Source organism: Lathamus discolor, chromosome 1, assembly GCF_037157495.1.
Source record: "Lathamus discolor isolate bLatDis1 chromosome 1, bLatDis1.hap1, whole genome shotgun sequence".
NCBI lineage: Eukaryota > Metazoa > Chordata > Aves > Psittaciformes > Psittacidae > Lathamus > Lathamus discolor.
Window position 1 is genome coordinate 17,831,433 of NC_088884.1, and position 16,430 is coordinate 17,847,862.

General features: G+C 35.3%; 1 protein-coding gene across 5 annotated transcripts in view; it reads right to left on the bottom strand.

Moving 5' to 3' along the window:
- The window catches only part of CTTNBP2 (cortactin binding protein 2), an 87,216-nt gene that overhangs the window by 62,242 nt on the left and 8,544 nt on the right, over nt 1-16,430 (bottom strand). For 4 of the 5 annotated variants that reach the window (XR_010608199.1, XR_010608208.1, XR_010608207.1 and 1 more), the window contains exon 2: nt 13,912-14,019. Coding sequence is in view for 1 of the 5 variants with exons in the window: in XM_065659818.1 (XP_065515890.1) it covers nt 13,912-14,019 (108 nt within the window). In the remaining 4 variants the exon portion in view is untranslated. Of the gene's footprint in view, nt 1-13,911; nt 14,020-16,430 lie in introns of those variants that run through there. The other variant, XM_065659938.1, reaches the window with a different exon arrangement.

A 16,430-nucleotide genomic window follows, 5' to 3' on the forward strand; every position in this document is an offset into this window, starting at 1 on the left:
AAGCAAAAGAGAATTATCAGTAAGTATATACTCATAATAAAAGCATTACTTTCAGAGACACGTGCATATGATGTCTTCTGTGATTAATTAAGAATGACTCTTTAAAGAGTGCAAGCAATTTGGTTACATAGTAGGGCTTGGGAGCTTTGTTGGCTTTTTTTTTTTTAATGCAGATGTAAATTAATGTTTTCAAAGTATCATATGAGATGTCACTTCCATATGAAGTTTTACAAAACAAACTGAAAACTGAAATGCTGAAGGAATGGTTATGTTGCAGCATGATTTCTGTCAATGAACACATGATGCTCTATTTCTCCACACAGTCTTAACTACAGTCTAAATCCCTTCCTTCAACACTGTGACATTGCATACCTATGCTCTAAATATACAGATTCGTTGTTTTACAAGGCAGTTATCAGTAACCTCCATTTAAGGAGATGTATTAAAAAATATATAATTTTAAGGTATAAAGGGTCAACAATGAAAACAACAGCAAATTGGATTTTATCTATTTCATGCTAAGTGTTCAAACATTAAAGTGGTTTGCAAAAAAGCTATACAATTCCGTTTTCTCTCCACTAAAAAGGAGATTTAACAGAAGTACAACATGCCTAACAATTACTTCAAATCTATATGTAGGAGGACAAACATTTAATTAACTCTTTAAAAATCCCATTACACAACCCAGGTGATGATCAAGCCTGAATTTCCTTAGGGATCTGTCTCCATAAAATGAGTATCACCCAACAGCAACAGTTTCCTATTGCCCTAATACTGCTATGTAATGCAACCTCCTTCTCCTTCTCCCTGTTACCTGACAAAAACCTCCATGAAAGGAAGAGGTACAGACAGGACAGGCAGACATGCTTCTAACTCTTCATTATTAATTTTCTCTCTCAGAATAATGAAAACCCACTATCTCAAGATTTTGTATTTAAAAATGAAAAGGCCATATTACAAAGCTAAGATCAGTTACTAACACAACAGTACAACAAGGAAAACCAGTACAGTCAATATAAAAGATCCTCCACTTCTCACAGATGTGAAATGTGAAACTCAGGCCTTGTGCTATGTTTCTAGATAAGGAAGGAGGAAAAGTGGTGAAAGTACATTCAGATGTTCTATATAAAGACATTGGACCTATTTTATCACAGCTTTGTTGTCTGATGCTTAAACATTTGAAAATTATAGGCCAGAATCTTGTAAGGAAATAACACTGTTAAATGCTCTGATTATCAAACCACCCAGACATTTACTTCTGAATACAGATTTTCATATTAGTAAGTCTCAAAAAATAGAAGAGACTTGAGCTTTCTGGTTTCTTTAAATAACCATTTGGCATCTAAAATTTTTGCATGTTCAAATTTACAGTTCAAATTCATGCAAATCAATTCATAATTCTTTGCATGGAAACGTGTCATTCTTCTGAAGAGCTGAAGGAAATCAGACTCCATCTCTAATGAAAAAAGAACACTTTAACCTCCATGCTTAGCAGTTAAAAAGTTTCTGCAGCTCAGTAACAGACAAAACATACCAAAGGCATTCAGATTTTCATATTTTCAAGCTATCAAAAGCTCAGTTAAAATATCATTCCATACTAGTGCGTGGCAATTACATGATTACCAAACTTTAATTATTTAAATGAAAACGTATGCAGATTATGAGTTTACAATGCACTCATCCAGCACAGTCAACATACTTTCACAAACTCAAAGTCCTGTTTAACTGATTTGATACTCTTCTATAATAAGGTGGATGAAGAGAAGGTGGTTGATGTAGTTTTCCACATTTTAGTAAGGCCCTTGGTACTGTATCTCACAGCATCCTTCTGGACAAGGTCTCCAACTGTGGGATTAGCAGGTTCACAGTGTGCTGGATGAAGTACTGGCTGAAGGGCAAAGCTCAAAGGGGTGTAGTGAACGGGGCTACATCTGGCTGGTACCCAGTCACCAGTGGGGTTTCTCAGGGTTCAGTTCTAGTTCAGTTCAGTTCTGTTCAATATATTCATCGATGATGCAGGAGCTGAATGTGCCAGCTGCAAGTTTGCTCATGATACCAAACTGCAAGGTGACGCTGACCCTCTTGAGGGCCAAGAGGCCTTGCAGAGGGATCTAGATGGACTGGATCATTGGACAATGATTAACTGGATGAAATTTAACAAGTTGAAATGCTGGATTCTGCACGTGGCATGTAGTAATGCTGGGCACAAGTATAGACTGGAGTGGCTGGGGAGCAGCCCTGCAGAAAGGGATCTGGGGGTGCTGGCTGGCACCAGGCTCAATAGCAGTCAGCAGCAGTGTGCCCTGACAGCCAAGAGGGCAAACAACTTCCTGGAGTGCATCAAACAGCAGCATGACCAGCTGGTCAGAAGAGGTCATTATCCTGCTGTATTCATTGTTGGCGCAGCCTCATCTTGAGCACTGTGTGCAGTTCTGGGTCTCACAGTTTAAGGATGTGAAGGTCCTTGAACACATCCAGAGGAGCGCAGCAAAGCTGGTGAAAGGGCTGGAAGGAATGTCTTATGAGGAGCGGCTGAGGACTTTGGGCCTGTTTTGTCTAGAGAAAAGGAACCTGAGGGGCAACCTCATTGCTCTCTACAGCTTCCTGAGGAGGGGAAGTGGAAAAGAAAAGGTGTTCAGGGACTGAAGAAGCTGAATGAATAGATTTAACTAAAGTTTGTTTCTAGAATGGAACTTTTTAAAGTAAATAAACTCTTCTACATTTTATATTTTTGACTTTATGCCTTTTATTAAAACTTTAAAGCAATTTTCCAGCTAGTACTCTCTTTACAGATATTGTTACTTAAAAGTTACCAACTTCAAAATTGTCATATAACAGGTAATACTTCCACAATATCTAGCTGTATTTTACTCTGCTATTTCAGACAGAACTCACTATAGTCACTGTTGCTTTATTTTCTCTAATTTTCCATTTATCCATACAAATGGAACACTGGCTTATATAAGAAAACCAGTGCTAAGTATTTTTAGTACGCTCCCAGAGCTTCTAAGACAGATGCTTCTCTCTGGTAGAACTGCAGGTGGAAAGACCCAACCACCAGTCAGAATAGCATCAAAATGGAGTGGGAGGAAGAAAAGTGTGGGAACACATACACCCAAGAGTAACCAAAATAACTGCTGCTATTTTAATCTTTTAACAAGTGTTGCACTTGCAAAGGACCCCAATCAAATCTCTTATTCATAAAGATTTTTATATATTACTATCATAATTTATTTTGAAGAACCAAGAACAAACCTTATACATTCTATTCCTTCAGCAACACTAACATGAAGAGACATACAAATAAAAGAAAGAATTGTTATGCTATCAGTTGCACTTTAGTGTTACCGTCAAAATTAACTGTACCATTAACTGGCATAGAGGAAATACCCAGTGTAAATAAGTTACTCTAACAATGAAGTCACAGCTGTATTACTCATAAAGATCACAGAAATGGAGAAACAGTCACATAAACAAGATGTTGGAATTTATTATTATTACTTTTACAAATAGTGTGTGTATATTTGCTCACTAGTTTATTATTGGATTATACGGAAAAATCAAATGAAGATATGAGGAATCAAGAGGGAAAGGCAAAGTAATTATCCAAATAATAAACCAGCAGAATACTTTCAGCTAAAGTGATAGTTACATGCCTGGCAACAATAAAGAGATTCAGATCTTATGTGAAAAACAAACAAAAAAAATACTATTATTAATTTAACAGTCACTGCTGGAAAGGGCAGAGTGAAACGGATGTTTGCAATGCAAGGTTATAATTATCAAGGATAAGGTATAAGATCATCCTTTAATTTCACAACATTTCCTGAAATAGTGTTAGGCTTTGCTGTCTTAAAGCAGGCTCAGTCATTTTGTTCTCATGCAACAGAAACTATTTTCTTACTCTGTAACCAGTCACACAATTCTCAGAAATTGAGGTCCATGCAGATATTTACTGGAATACAGTTAGTTTCTTACATTGTTTGGCAATAAAGTGCATCAAAACATGTAAAGTAATTTTATAAAAATAAATTTAGCACATATAATGTAAACTAAAAATAAACAATAAAACAAAAAAAAAAATCAAAACAAAACCCCAAAAAACCCACAATGAAAACCCCCAAAAATCACCCCACAAAACACAAAAACTAACCCAAAAATAACCCCCCCCAAAACACCCCAAACCCCAATATATAAACCATGATCGAATAGGGAAAAACAAATAATCAAAATTTGAACATTCTTTAAGGCTGTGTCTAGCACCACTTTTTCCGTTAGGTAAACAAAGAACATGTTGCATTAATTTAAAACTTTAAATAAAGCACAGATAAAGAAATCATTCCAAACTAAGCTCTAAGTCATTTCATCTACCAGTCTGTCTGAGGTTTATTCATATTTCATTGTTTCCTTGCAATCAATTTTAAATAGGTTGCAATAGTGAAACAATACTTTGGACAGCCATGTTCAGAAAATTACAATAAACTAATATTATGAAAGTAAAAACCAGAATCGTTGCACAGGTAAAGACATACTGTATTAAAAGGCAGAAAAAAAAATGTATACACAACCATAATTAAAGTCAATAAATCCAAAGTAGTGAACAGATTAGCGAGGACACAAATTACAGATCTTTATGTCCCTGAAGTTTTGTAAAACTTAAATTTTTGCAAAGAAACTGCAACATGCAAAAATGATAATGCAAAGAAGACATTTTCTGACTTCTATTTCATGGTTTGCTTCTGCCACCAATGCCCATCATACTGTCTACAATAATAACCTTCTGCTACACACAGTTTAACATTTTCTGCTCCTCCTTCTACCTAATCACCATTTTTCAAAGACACCTGCTACAAAACAGGCTGTCTTACTGGCTGCCACCTGTCTTACCTCTAAAGCTGCCTTCTGTGTGCTTTTAGCTCCATTCTTTGCTACGAGAGCACCATGGGATTCAGATACATAAGAGAAATTTAGATTTGCATTTTAAATTCATAACTTAGCACCATTACTGCAGGGAAGGGTCTTCACAATTTATAGGTGATGTAGCTTCCTTTGACAGATTACACTTCATATACATGTAATTTTTCTACCTATGAGTCAATTTGAGAACAATTAAACTATATGGATTCATTCCCTTTTTCCGTATAGCTCCCAGATTTTTTTCCTCTAGCCCCAAAGTTCATTCTAGAAGTGCCAAGTCTTATAGACCAGTTCTTGTTGACTTTGTGCAGTATTTCTTTATCCATAAACAATTGACAATTATGGCATATGTAATGATTATATTTTAATGTGTAAGTTACAGAGTACAGGCAAAACCAAGCATCACCCCATCGCAAAATGCAGAAGACAATAAATCGCATTTAAAAGAAAATTAAACTCTAGCTGATAAATCAAGTTTTCTTTAAAATCTCAAACTGCAGTAGGCAAAAGTCTGCCTTGGCCAGAAGTCACTGGGAAGCAGTGACAAGTATAGCTTATGAGTATCTACAGCCAGTCTTGAAAAGCTCCTCATTCTGCATAGCATTCCCATTTCAATCTCTGTTACCTACAAAAAAAACTTCTGCTATTATGTAGTATATTGTTATGATAAACTGTAATGCACTCAGCTTTTTTTTTTTTATATTGTTTGATCTTCACCTACATTAAAGAATTGTAGAAGTGGTACAGAAATATGTAAATATGACAGTTAAAATAGTCTTATGTTTTCAGTGACATTAAAATAAAAGTGTATTGTTCAGTGCTTAATCACTGTCAGCCAAGTTGAAAGACAAGTTTACTAATAATAGCCTTCCAGAGTGCTCAGCTCAGGACTTGAAATCAAACTAGTTTGAGCAGAAAATGCATTCTGCCCTTTGAGGAGAAAGAGACTCCAGAAGAACATTTTACAATGATCCATCTGGCAATTTCAAAAGCAGGGTCCACCTGTCTTAAATTCCTGAACGATCATAATGGTATAAAGCATTGGGAAATCTTAGGATGTAAACATGGAGATATAAAGGGGGGTTTTGTTTGGTTGGGTTTTGTTTTTTTTTATAATACAGATCAAATCAAACTGTATTTCCTACTATATTTTAAAAAGCAATCCCAGAACAGGGCATGTATAGGAATATGGTGACTATGTCAACATTAACAGGTAGCGCAGCACAGCAGAAACAAGTTTGTAGAGCAACACAATCAGCACTGGGGATGTACCTGTGGTCCTGCCATTTGGAAGGAAGTGTTACTTAGGACTAGCTCTGCTGTCACAGTTCAATTTACACAGTCTCCAAGTGACTTGTTAAGTAAATCAAACCAAAGGTAGGTGGGGACAACAGAGAGTTTTTTCAAAAGTGTGCTTTTGGTTTGAATGCTAATGTAGTTCACTCAAGTAGTTCATTTACACACACACATATTACATAGATATGTAAAAAAGGGCCTTTGTCATAATGAATCCTGACATTTTACAAGCTACCACTATCACCAGAATTTTCTAACACAACATTCACATGAAGAAAGATTTTTGTTATTGTTCTGAAATGCAATACTTCGCAAAACAATGTTCAATTTGATTATGTATACTTCTTGAAAAATGGAGCAGAATTTTGAAGTAATGTTGGATTATACCATTCTAGCCTTAGAAATTAAGTGACTTTTCATTTCAGCTTATTATTTAAGAAATCTCTGAAAGAGATAATTTCAAAAGAAATGATCCTCCTAAAAAGTATTAAAGCTATTTTTAAAGACTTGCTTTAAATTACTGAATTTCTCATGGAATTGAACACCAATATCCTAGTAGTGCTAAAATAATTAATAGGAGAGTTGGAAACTGAAAATGGCATTCAACATAGAATGCATTATCTATTTTAAAGAAACGTGTAATCTACACAGTAATGACTATACTTTCTAGAACTTGTTAATCCTTATTTAAAATCTTTTTAGACTGGAAGCTTTTTAAGGTAAAGCTAATAGAATGGGTTATTAAACTTAAATGTGGCTATGAAGTATTATTACCTGATGCATTAATTTCCATCTTCTGACCTATTTCATTACGTTAACCACACCTTCATTACAAAATTCAACCACTGCTCTTCAAGCACTCACATGCCTTGCTAATGGAAGGCAGGAATTATCTTATATGGATTTTCTACTTAGGCATAATATAGAAAGTATGATTCATTTCCAGCTCTATTGGCCAGCCTGCAGGACTATCAAAATGCTTAGATTCAGGGAGATAGACTGTACTTACAATTTGGGCAGAACTAACTCCCACAGTAGAGATCTTTTTCTCCTCGTATTTCTATAAACTTAGATAATATAACTTCAATTCTCTGATCAGCTAAATTATCAAAGTCTGATTTTCCCTAACTCTGTATTCTTTGTATAAGACACCACAACTCTCTGTCTTTCCTTCAACCAAGGCCCTATGACTTTTCTTTCCCAGCTGCCTGGTTTTAGGACATTATCTATTTCTGAAATGCTTAGCATTTTGCCAGATTTTGCAGAAACTAACAGATTCAACAGACATTGTTACAAACATGTGCACAGAAAATAAGCTTTCCTGCCTCAGGAAGTTATGGTAAAAGTTAAATACAGTAGTGCTTTACAACAGTGAAGAAACGCCTACAACCAAATTCACCTTGCCATTCTCATCTTGTCCTCTTGACCTGGCCATCATGTACAAAGAATCTGTTAATCTGTATCTCACTTAAACTCAGAGGAAAGACATTGCCCCACAGCAATGACACTGTAGGGATTTTTAATTAATTAGCATTGTTGGTATTGGCTATTCTTTTAGCCATTTATTTAATTGGTAATTTTTCCCAACAATCCAAGGAAGTTGTTATAACAACTTAGTTGCGCTGCTTCCATCTGTCTCAATTATCCAGGTAAACTTGTCTGCCTGTAATAAGGGGATAATATATTTCTAATGTGAAGGCAATGTGGCCACATAATCAACGTACAAGTGTGGCCTCTCACAGCTGTGATCTCACAGTTGTTCTATGAGGTGGGCAACAGGCACAAACTGAAACACGAGAAGTTCCATCTAAATATGAGGAAGAACTTTTCTGTGAGGGTGACTGAGCACTGGAACAGGCTGCCCAGAGAGACTGTGGAGTCTCCTCCTTCTCTGGAGGGATTCAAAAGCTGTCTGAACACGATCCTGTGTGACCTGCTCTATGTGAACCTGCTTCAGCAAGGGGCTGGACTAGATGATCTCCACAGGTCCCTTCCACCCCAACCATTCTGTGATTTTGTGACAAGAGTTTGCTTTTTTTTGTTGTTCACATTAATTAATTCATACCATAGAAGCAATTATAATATAAATTTTCATTTTACCATTCACCACCTGATCAAACTTACATGGGCAAATAAAACTAATAAAAAAGAAACAAAAATCCCAACTAAATTGGGCTGTAAAATTTTAAATGAAAAATAACTTCCTAATGATTTAACTTTATGAGAGAATCACTGCTAAAAGCAGCATTTACTATTTGTAATTCCATGCTTGGCAGCTAACACTAGCACTTCAATCCATCACACGAGGGTCAACGCACTTTAAAATATCTTCTAGAAAGCAAACAGATACAGCCACCACTTTAGGGCTGGAATAAAAAAAACAACAACAAAAACCAAACCCAAAACAAAATGGAAAAAAAAACCAAACCAAACCAAACCAAAACAACTAATGAATGCTGTATTTGAGAACACAGTTGTGGAAGACAAGACCAGTGCTTTGATTATGTGGCCACATTACCTCCACATTAGGAATGTATTATCCCCTTATTACAGGCAGACAAGTTTACTTAGATAATTGAGACAGGAGGCAGCAGCCATAGTTAAGTCTCCCTCCTTTTTTAACTATATCCATTCCCAATAGCAATTAAACGTTATTTCTCACTAATGAAATTACTCCAATGATTTAAACGTTAATCTGAATTTAATTTTAATTGCAGTGCAACTTGCATGATGGAGCTACTAATATAAAGAAATTACAGTTAGAAAGAACCATCTTAAATCATTTGCTGTAGTAGTTATACAAAAATGCAGTGCTAATGACAAGGATTTACAGAAAGATCACCTCCTTGAGGTGAATCCTGCTGCTCTTTTCCAAGCATATTAACTGTTCACTTGGAGAAGAAATCTGTAAATTTGACCCTGAGCATAATGAAGGTCTGCTCTTCAAAGGCTGTTGGTCCTCACATGGCTGAATTTGTCCAGCACCTTAAACTGCTCCGGTTGGTAACATTTTTAAATCTAAATTTCTCCAACTTCCAAATTTCGGTCTGCCACTATTCCTCAAAAAAAAAAAAAAAAAAAAAAAAGAAAAAAAAAACTGCTCAGATAGATTAACTCAGCAAAATATTGTGAGTTTTGTATTGTACAAATCAGAGTATACTATAATAAATTTATACATGCTAAGTGCAAAAAAACCCTGAGCTTTTCTGTTTACATCAAAGCACTATACTACTTTTACAGCAATAGTAGGAGTTGTTGACCCAGTTACATAAAGTTTCAACTGCTGAAGCAGGAAGCAACAGTCCTGTTTTACAAGCAGGAATGCCATGTGTCCTTGTATATCTGCAGCTGTGGGTATTATAAAGGAACAACTACGTATTGTGAAAACACAAAAGTATACAGATGTAATCTCATACTTCCTATGAATGCAGTTTCAATTTCAAGACTGGATTTTGTTTCAAAAGCAGACTTGAAGGTATCAAAACTTTATATAGAATACAATGGAAATTCTACCACAGCTTATGCACAAGATGCAATAAAAAGTTAACTTGTTATTTGTGACACCTTGGGTTTGGTTCTTTCTAATATATCATGTGGCACAAATTCAAGTGCCTTAGTAAGAATCTACTGTATGAATACTATTCACTTTATTAACAAAACTTAACTTCCCTAACCCCCGCCCCTGGGATAACTAGTTAATTTAACAAGATTTCTACCCATAACCCCAAACCACTGGCCTTTCTCACTTTGAATTTTTATTTTTTTATTTACAAAGAGTAGACAAAATGGACACTCTGCACTGGAACAAGACCCAGTGGAGATGCGTAAAATTGCCTAGCTCAATCTTTTCAAAGCAGAGTAACAAACTCTGAAGCCTTTCTTCTTTATTCTCATTGGACTGCACTTTTTTGAAACTAAGCTTTAAATAAGCAGAAAAAGTTATGCAACATCTTAAAAATGCTACATGAAGAGTTGGTAGCCATCTAGAAATCAACCTGAGAGGGAAACTTGACCCAAAATTCATAAATACAATTTCATTTTATGAAACAATTACATTGTAAATGAACAGCCAGAAGACAAGCATCTGAAGACAATACATTTCTGAAATCCAAGGGCATTGTCTCCCTGTCAGAAAAGCAATGTTATGGCAGTACTAACTGATACAGGGTATTATTTTGTAGTTTAATTTCTTTCACTGACACCTCAAACTGCACATAATTTTATAGCTATTAAAAAAAAACAAAAAAACAAAAAAAACCCCAAAAACCGAGAAAAAACAACCCACAAGCTGCAAAAATGTAAGACATTCGGAAAGTTATTATTTTATATTTCTATGATCTATTAAACAGTAGAGTTTGCTTCACATATAGGACTGTGCCTCAATCCACAAAAACAAAGACATCGTAAGATTTTTCTGTGTAATCCATCAGAACCTGCGACAGGTAAATTACAATTTTACAATGTATGAGGAAACATTAAACTGTAATCCTGAAAAAAAAAAATCTAAATTAAGTGAAGAGAATTAATTTAAAATATGATTTTAAAAGTAGTTTAAGTGAGAACGCCATAATGCATATATATACTCTATGAATATAGCAAAGGAGAAAAAAAGTTCCAACTCCATGTATTACCAAAAATACTGTTCCTGCTCCCTAGTTCTTACCCCTTAACTCTGCCAGAAATCTTTTCCATTCCACCAGGGAATACTGTGAATAAGGTATGGATTGTGATCATATGACATGCATACCAAGATTAAAAATAACCTGTGGCACTGTGCGAAGCAAGCTCCGGTAAGAGCCGGCCTGAAAAGAAGTCCTGCCTATGGATGCTGAAGGTAGGTGTAGGGTTTTTTTACATAGCTGGCTTTATAGATACAGAAAAAATCCAATCAGATCTGTTTCAGATCTTCAGTAAAGCACATGATATGGCTTTACACAAAATTAGTAAAGTGGGAAATGAGAGATCAGCATAAGAATTCATATAGTGGGAAAAGGACAGACTAACAGATGCATCAAACGGGTCTTGTTAAAACAAGAGACTTTATGCTAGGTACAGATTAAGAGTAGTACCATCTGAGTCAGTATTTAATTATATTCAGTATTATCAGTTCTTTCATGATCAGTCAAGACTGATTCACTTTAATGCCAGAACTTTCCAGGAGAGGTACTTCCAATAGATACACAAGGAGTATTTATTGCATAATTTTTAGTAATGCTCAGTGAAACCCTAAAAAATGTGTACAGATAGGGGCACACACACTAGGAATAACATAGTTAAACGTAAGTAATTACAGAGAAAAATCTAAGAGGACAATCTCAAGAATGAGCAGTTATTTTCTAAAAGATTAAAAGATCCAGTTCTTACAAAAAGACCAATATACAGACTGCTTAATAAATATATACACCACAGTGACTGAAAACTGACAGCAAGATCACTTAAGGGGAAAAGACAACACATATATTAAGAAAAAAAACAAAACAGAACTCCCCCCCTCAAAAAAACCAAAACCCGTAACAAACAAAATCCACCATACTCCCCAAACACCAACACTCACAAACTTTCCTAGTTTTGAAACAGAGCTTGAACAGTGTTTGAAATAATGTCTTTTCCCTTAATATGAAACCCTTTTCTTCTCGCTTTAAGGATACACAAAGTATCTATGCCAATTTGTTGAAACAAATCAAAGTACCACATTTGACACAATTCCAATGGAATTGTCTCATTGTTCACTTTTGTAAAAGACATATATTTGGCTATTAGTAGGTTATTTTGTGACCTGCTTGGAGACTCCAGCTGCTGATATTGCTGAGTTGCAGCTTCCCACACAAGAAGCCAGAAGATCCGAAAGTATCATATTCCAAGATACCAGACTATAGTTCTTCAGCAGGTATAACTTCCATGTTTTCTAACATTAGTACAGTTAACCAGGCAAGTTGCCTGGAAGACTTGAATTCCACATGGAATTTGTTTAAAGGATTTTACTACAAAACACAGGAACCAGAAATTGAGATGCAGGAGAATAAAACAAAAAACAAAGCAAAACTAATTTTCAGCATTTATATACATTACATGAAGCTGAGCAATTTTTTTAATTGTTCTACATTAGTCAGTAAAAAACCACTGTGTACATGCTACTACCCATTTCAACAGGTGCATGGGAATCTGATGTAGGCTTTTCCTCTCCTAAGACTGCACTATCCTGAATGTCCAACATTTACTGTCATTAAATGTGCACTGCATTTTTTTTTTCCAGTCAATTTCAATACATCTATTATTTGGTATGCAGTATAGTAGCTTGTTCATGAATATGTATTAGAGAAAATTGTCTGAGTATTCTATTTGCATTCGTCCAAAGTTAGAAGAGTCAAAAAAAGATTCTGGATGTGGTGCGCATGTTGTTTCCCCTTTTACAAAACCTTAACTGGCAGTCAGCGTAAAAAACAAGTCCTAGTCCAGGCAAATGAGATGTGAAATTGTAAAACAGCTAGATGAAAAGGCAGTATATTTCAACATATGCATATACCTGAAGGCCAAACACCAAGTAACTTCAAAGTGCAGTAATCCCCCAGAAACGTACCACTTCCAGTGTATTATTGTCATTACAAAATGAAAATTGCATTTTGTAAGAGATTCATACCTATAAAGTCTTTACTTATTAATGCAGGTACATCAATGACAGATCCATTTGCATCAAGTGATCTGAAGCAACCACAATCACAAAACAAATTAAAATAGAATAAAAATGCATTTACAATAGTGACTAACATTACAAGTGGAAAATGTTCCCACACTACTTGATAATCATTACATATAGTACTAAATACTAGTATTAAATGTATTTTATTACATTGAGGTTTTGCTTTAGATGACCTTAAAGGGCACAGTTTCCCCTCTACCTAACTATGAAGCTGTTAAGTATTTTCAAAACACATAAGGCTGTTTTCCCCCCTAAACCTGCAGTCTGCTTAGCAGCTCTGTTAAATTTTATTCAGTTCCAGATCAATTTTAAAGTCATTACAGTCATAAAAAGTATCATCTTTTGATTAAAGTACAGTTTGTAAATTTCCAGTCAACTTTTTAATTTGCCTTTCAGACTGCAACCTTCTGAAGCAGAAAACCAACCTTCACATGTGCCTAGCATAGCAAAATTCTAATCAAGTACTGTGAGTACTGTTAAGAGTATATATCCTGTATTTCATCTTTCATTAAAAAAAGTCAAAAAAAAAAAAAAAACTACAAAAACTTTTCCTTAAGTGGCTATGACCATCCAATTCTGTCATTCCTTCCATTTCATAGAATATTAATGCACTGAAAGACTAGATGCACAAATATGTAGACTATTAGAACAAATAACAACACAGAACAAAGAACTGAATTTTCCCTTTAAGTTCTTCCTTCCTTTCACAGATAACAGACTCCACAATATTAAATAATATATAGGGCCAGTAACTTTGCAGGTTTTGCACTTATTTCTCTGAAATTTTATTGATATTTTATACAGAAATTACATAGAATTGCTGAATAGCAACAAGTAAATAAGAACATATTCTGTAATTATTGAGATTTAGTCAACCTAGAACATTAAAAATCACAATTTTCTCTTTCAGTAATAATATTCTATGCACAGCACAAATAAAGTGGCAAACGGGAATAATAAATAAATAAATAGATAAAAAACCCAGCAGCCCAGTAACTTACCCGCAAGGCTTCAATTACAAGGTCTCGTGCTTCTAGTTCTCCTTCCATTATACTCAAAAGCATTCGCAATTCTGGCTTGCTCAAGTTATCCACATCAAACTCTTTTTTCTGTAAAAAACAAAACACTGTTAAACACACTAACTAACTGACTTCAACAGTTACTGTAGATCCAAAACACAGACATATCAGCATCCTAATTATGGGTTCCTCAAACATCTGTAACTTTCAAAAGTTGAGGCGGCTTTAATTATAGCATATAAAGTCAAAATTAATTTCTATTATTTTAATTTGAAGTGAATAGATTAACACACACACCCCAACATATTTTAAATCCCATGCTGTTGCAAGGAATTCCTGCAAAGTCTTGTGAAATGGTAAAGAAACTTTGTCATTAACAGTTCCCATATGCAGCCTCATAGAGGCCAAAACAATTCAGCACACCTGAAATAGCGCATCAGGGACGAAGGCAAGAGAGGGTTAAAGAACCTAAACCACAGCACACGTAACCCAGTATAACCTGCGCCTCACTGGCAAAAAAACTAACTCATCACACCACACTGGGCTGCATGTGATTTTTTTTGAAGAACAGCTTGTGAAAAGACATGAAATCTTGTACGTATGCTTTATTTGTAGTCTCATTTGTTTGGCTGAAGGGTCCAGTTCAGGTTTAAGAGGTGCTGACACACAACAGTTCACAACAGTATCTTCTCATTCCACAACAAAGATCAGTTTAAGTCTGACTTTCAGCCCAGCAAGATGGTGAATGAGTTTATGCTGATGAATTAAATCACTGAGCACATGCATGAACACTATATGCTGGGAATATCAGTACAGTTTCTGTAAAACCAAATCTACTTCATGAGCAATTACAGTTCTGTAACAATGTCAACAGACACATGAGTAAAGGGGATCCACTGGACACTAATATATTTGGATTTTCAAGAAGTTTTGGACAAGGTTCTGCATCAAATTTTATTACAGAAACTCCAATCATATTGCATGAAAAGACACCTCATGGATAGGAAGCAAACACTATGAGTAACAACCACTTTTTGAGATGGAGACACGTAGGCAGCGGGGCACCTCTGGGACCAGCCTTATTCAACTTCTTCATCAATAATGTGGAAAAAGGATAGAGAAGTGGCAGGGACATCTACTTCATGTGAAACTTTGCACAAAATTCCTCACTTGAAAGGTTAACATCCTCATTTTGCCACTACATAAAATGCTGGTAAACCCATATCACAAGTACTGCATAAAATCTAAGGTGTAGAACAACCTTGATCAACAGCAGGAGCAATGATTTCTATTAAGCATAACTGGTTTTGGAACAGGGCCACATACTCTAACCAGTATTTCTAGACTGAACAAATTATCCTCTACTTTTGCTAACTGGATCAGCTATTGCTCTAATCCAGAAGATACATCTTACCCTCCACACCAATGGGTCAAGAAAACCAACTGGTTTCTCTGAAGGCTTTTTCCCAATGTACGCTGCAGCCTCTCACAGCGCTCTTCACAACTCTATACAGTGCTCACCAATCTATGGACATGTATAAAGTGAAAAGTTACTAAACACATGTTGTTCCTCATGTAATCTAGTATCAATACACTGGATTTTACCCCATAGGCTGCAGCAGATTTCACTCTCAGTAGGTACAACTACTAAATTTAATTCAGTCAGGTAACAGGACCCACCTTTCCACTCTCCTTCTTGAATCACTTAATATCTAAATAGCTTAAGGACAGCAATTGATTTATTCACATAACTTCCTTTACAATAAAGAACACTGTCTCCATTGTTTGGATAGAAAATGATGAAGGGATATTTTTTCCAAACAACACAGAAAGCCGGTAGTATAAAACACAACATTCAACAACAGTCTTCAAAGTCTTTGTTCAGGTGTTTAACCACTACGTTATTTTCCCTTTTAAAATATATTTGCCTCCTCTGACAAAAAAGGCACGCAAGTTTTCTGATAGACAGGGACAAAGTTAAGAAAAATACAGTGCAAGAAACATGATCCTGCTCTTTTCCAATTCAGTAAACCTAAGCTTGTCAAGATGTATAACACAGAGCAGCTCTTTGCCAAAAGACTGACTGTACATCACAGGTGAAAGTTCTCATTTCTGCAGTCTTCCACAAGACATAAATGAAAACACTCTTACATTCTTAATAAAAAAAAGGCATCCTTCAACATATGTGATGCAGTGATGAGCATTTTCTAACTAAGCACCTGATCAAGCAATCAGTTAATTTTGCTCAAGTACACACCCTGAACTAGGAAACATGAAAAGACAGCAATAACAAGCAATTAAAAGTATTCTCTGGCAATTTCTAGTTTGATATAAACAAATAAAAATGTAAATAGTAATAAAAATAAGACACACAACTTAGGCTTTATATTTTCACTTCAAGAACTGGAAATAAGAACTAACAAAACCACTTAGTATACAAACAGTTCTAGCATATCAGACTAATATCCCACTTATCTGAGCATCCTGTCTCTAAAAGCAGC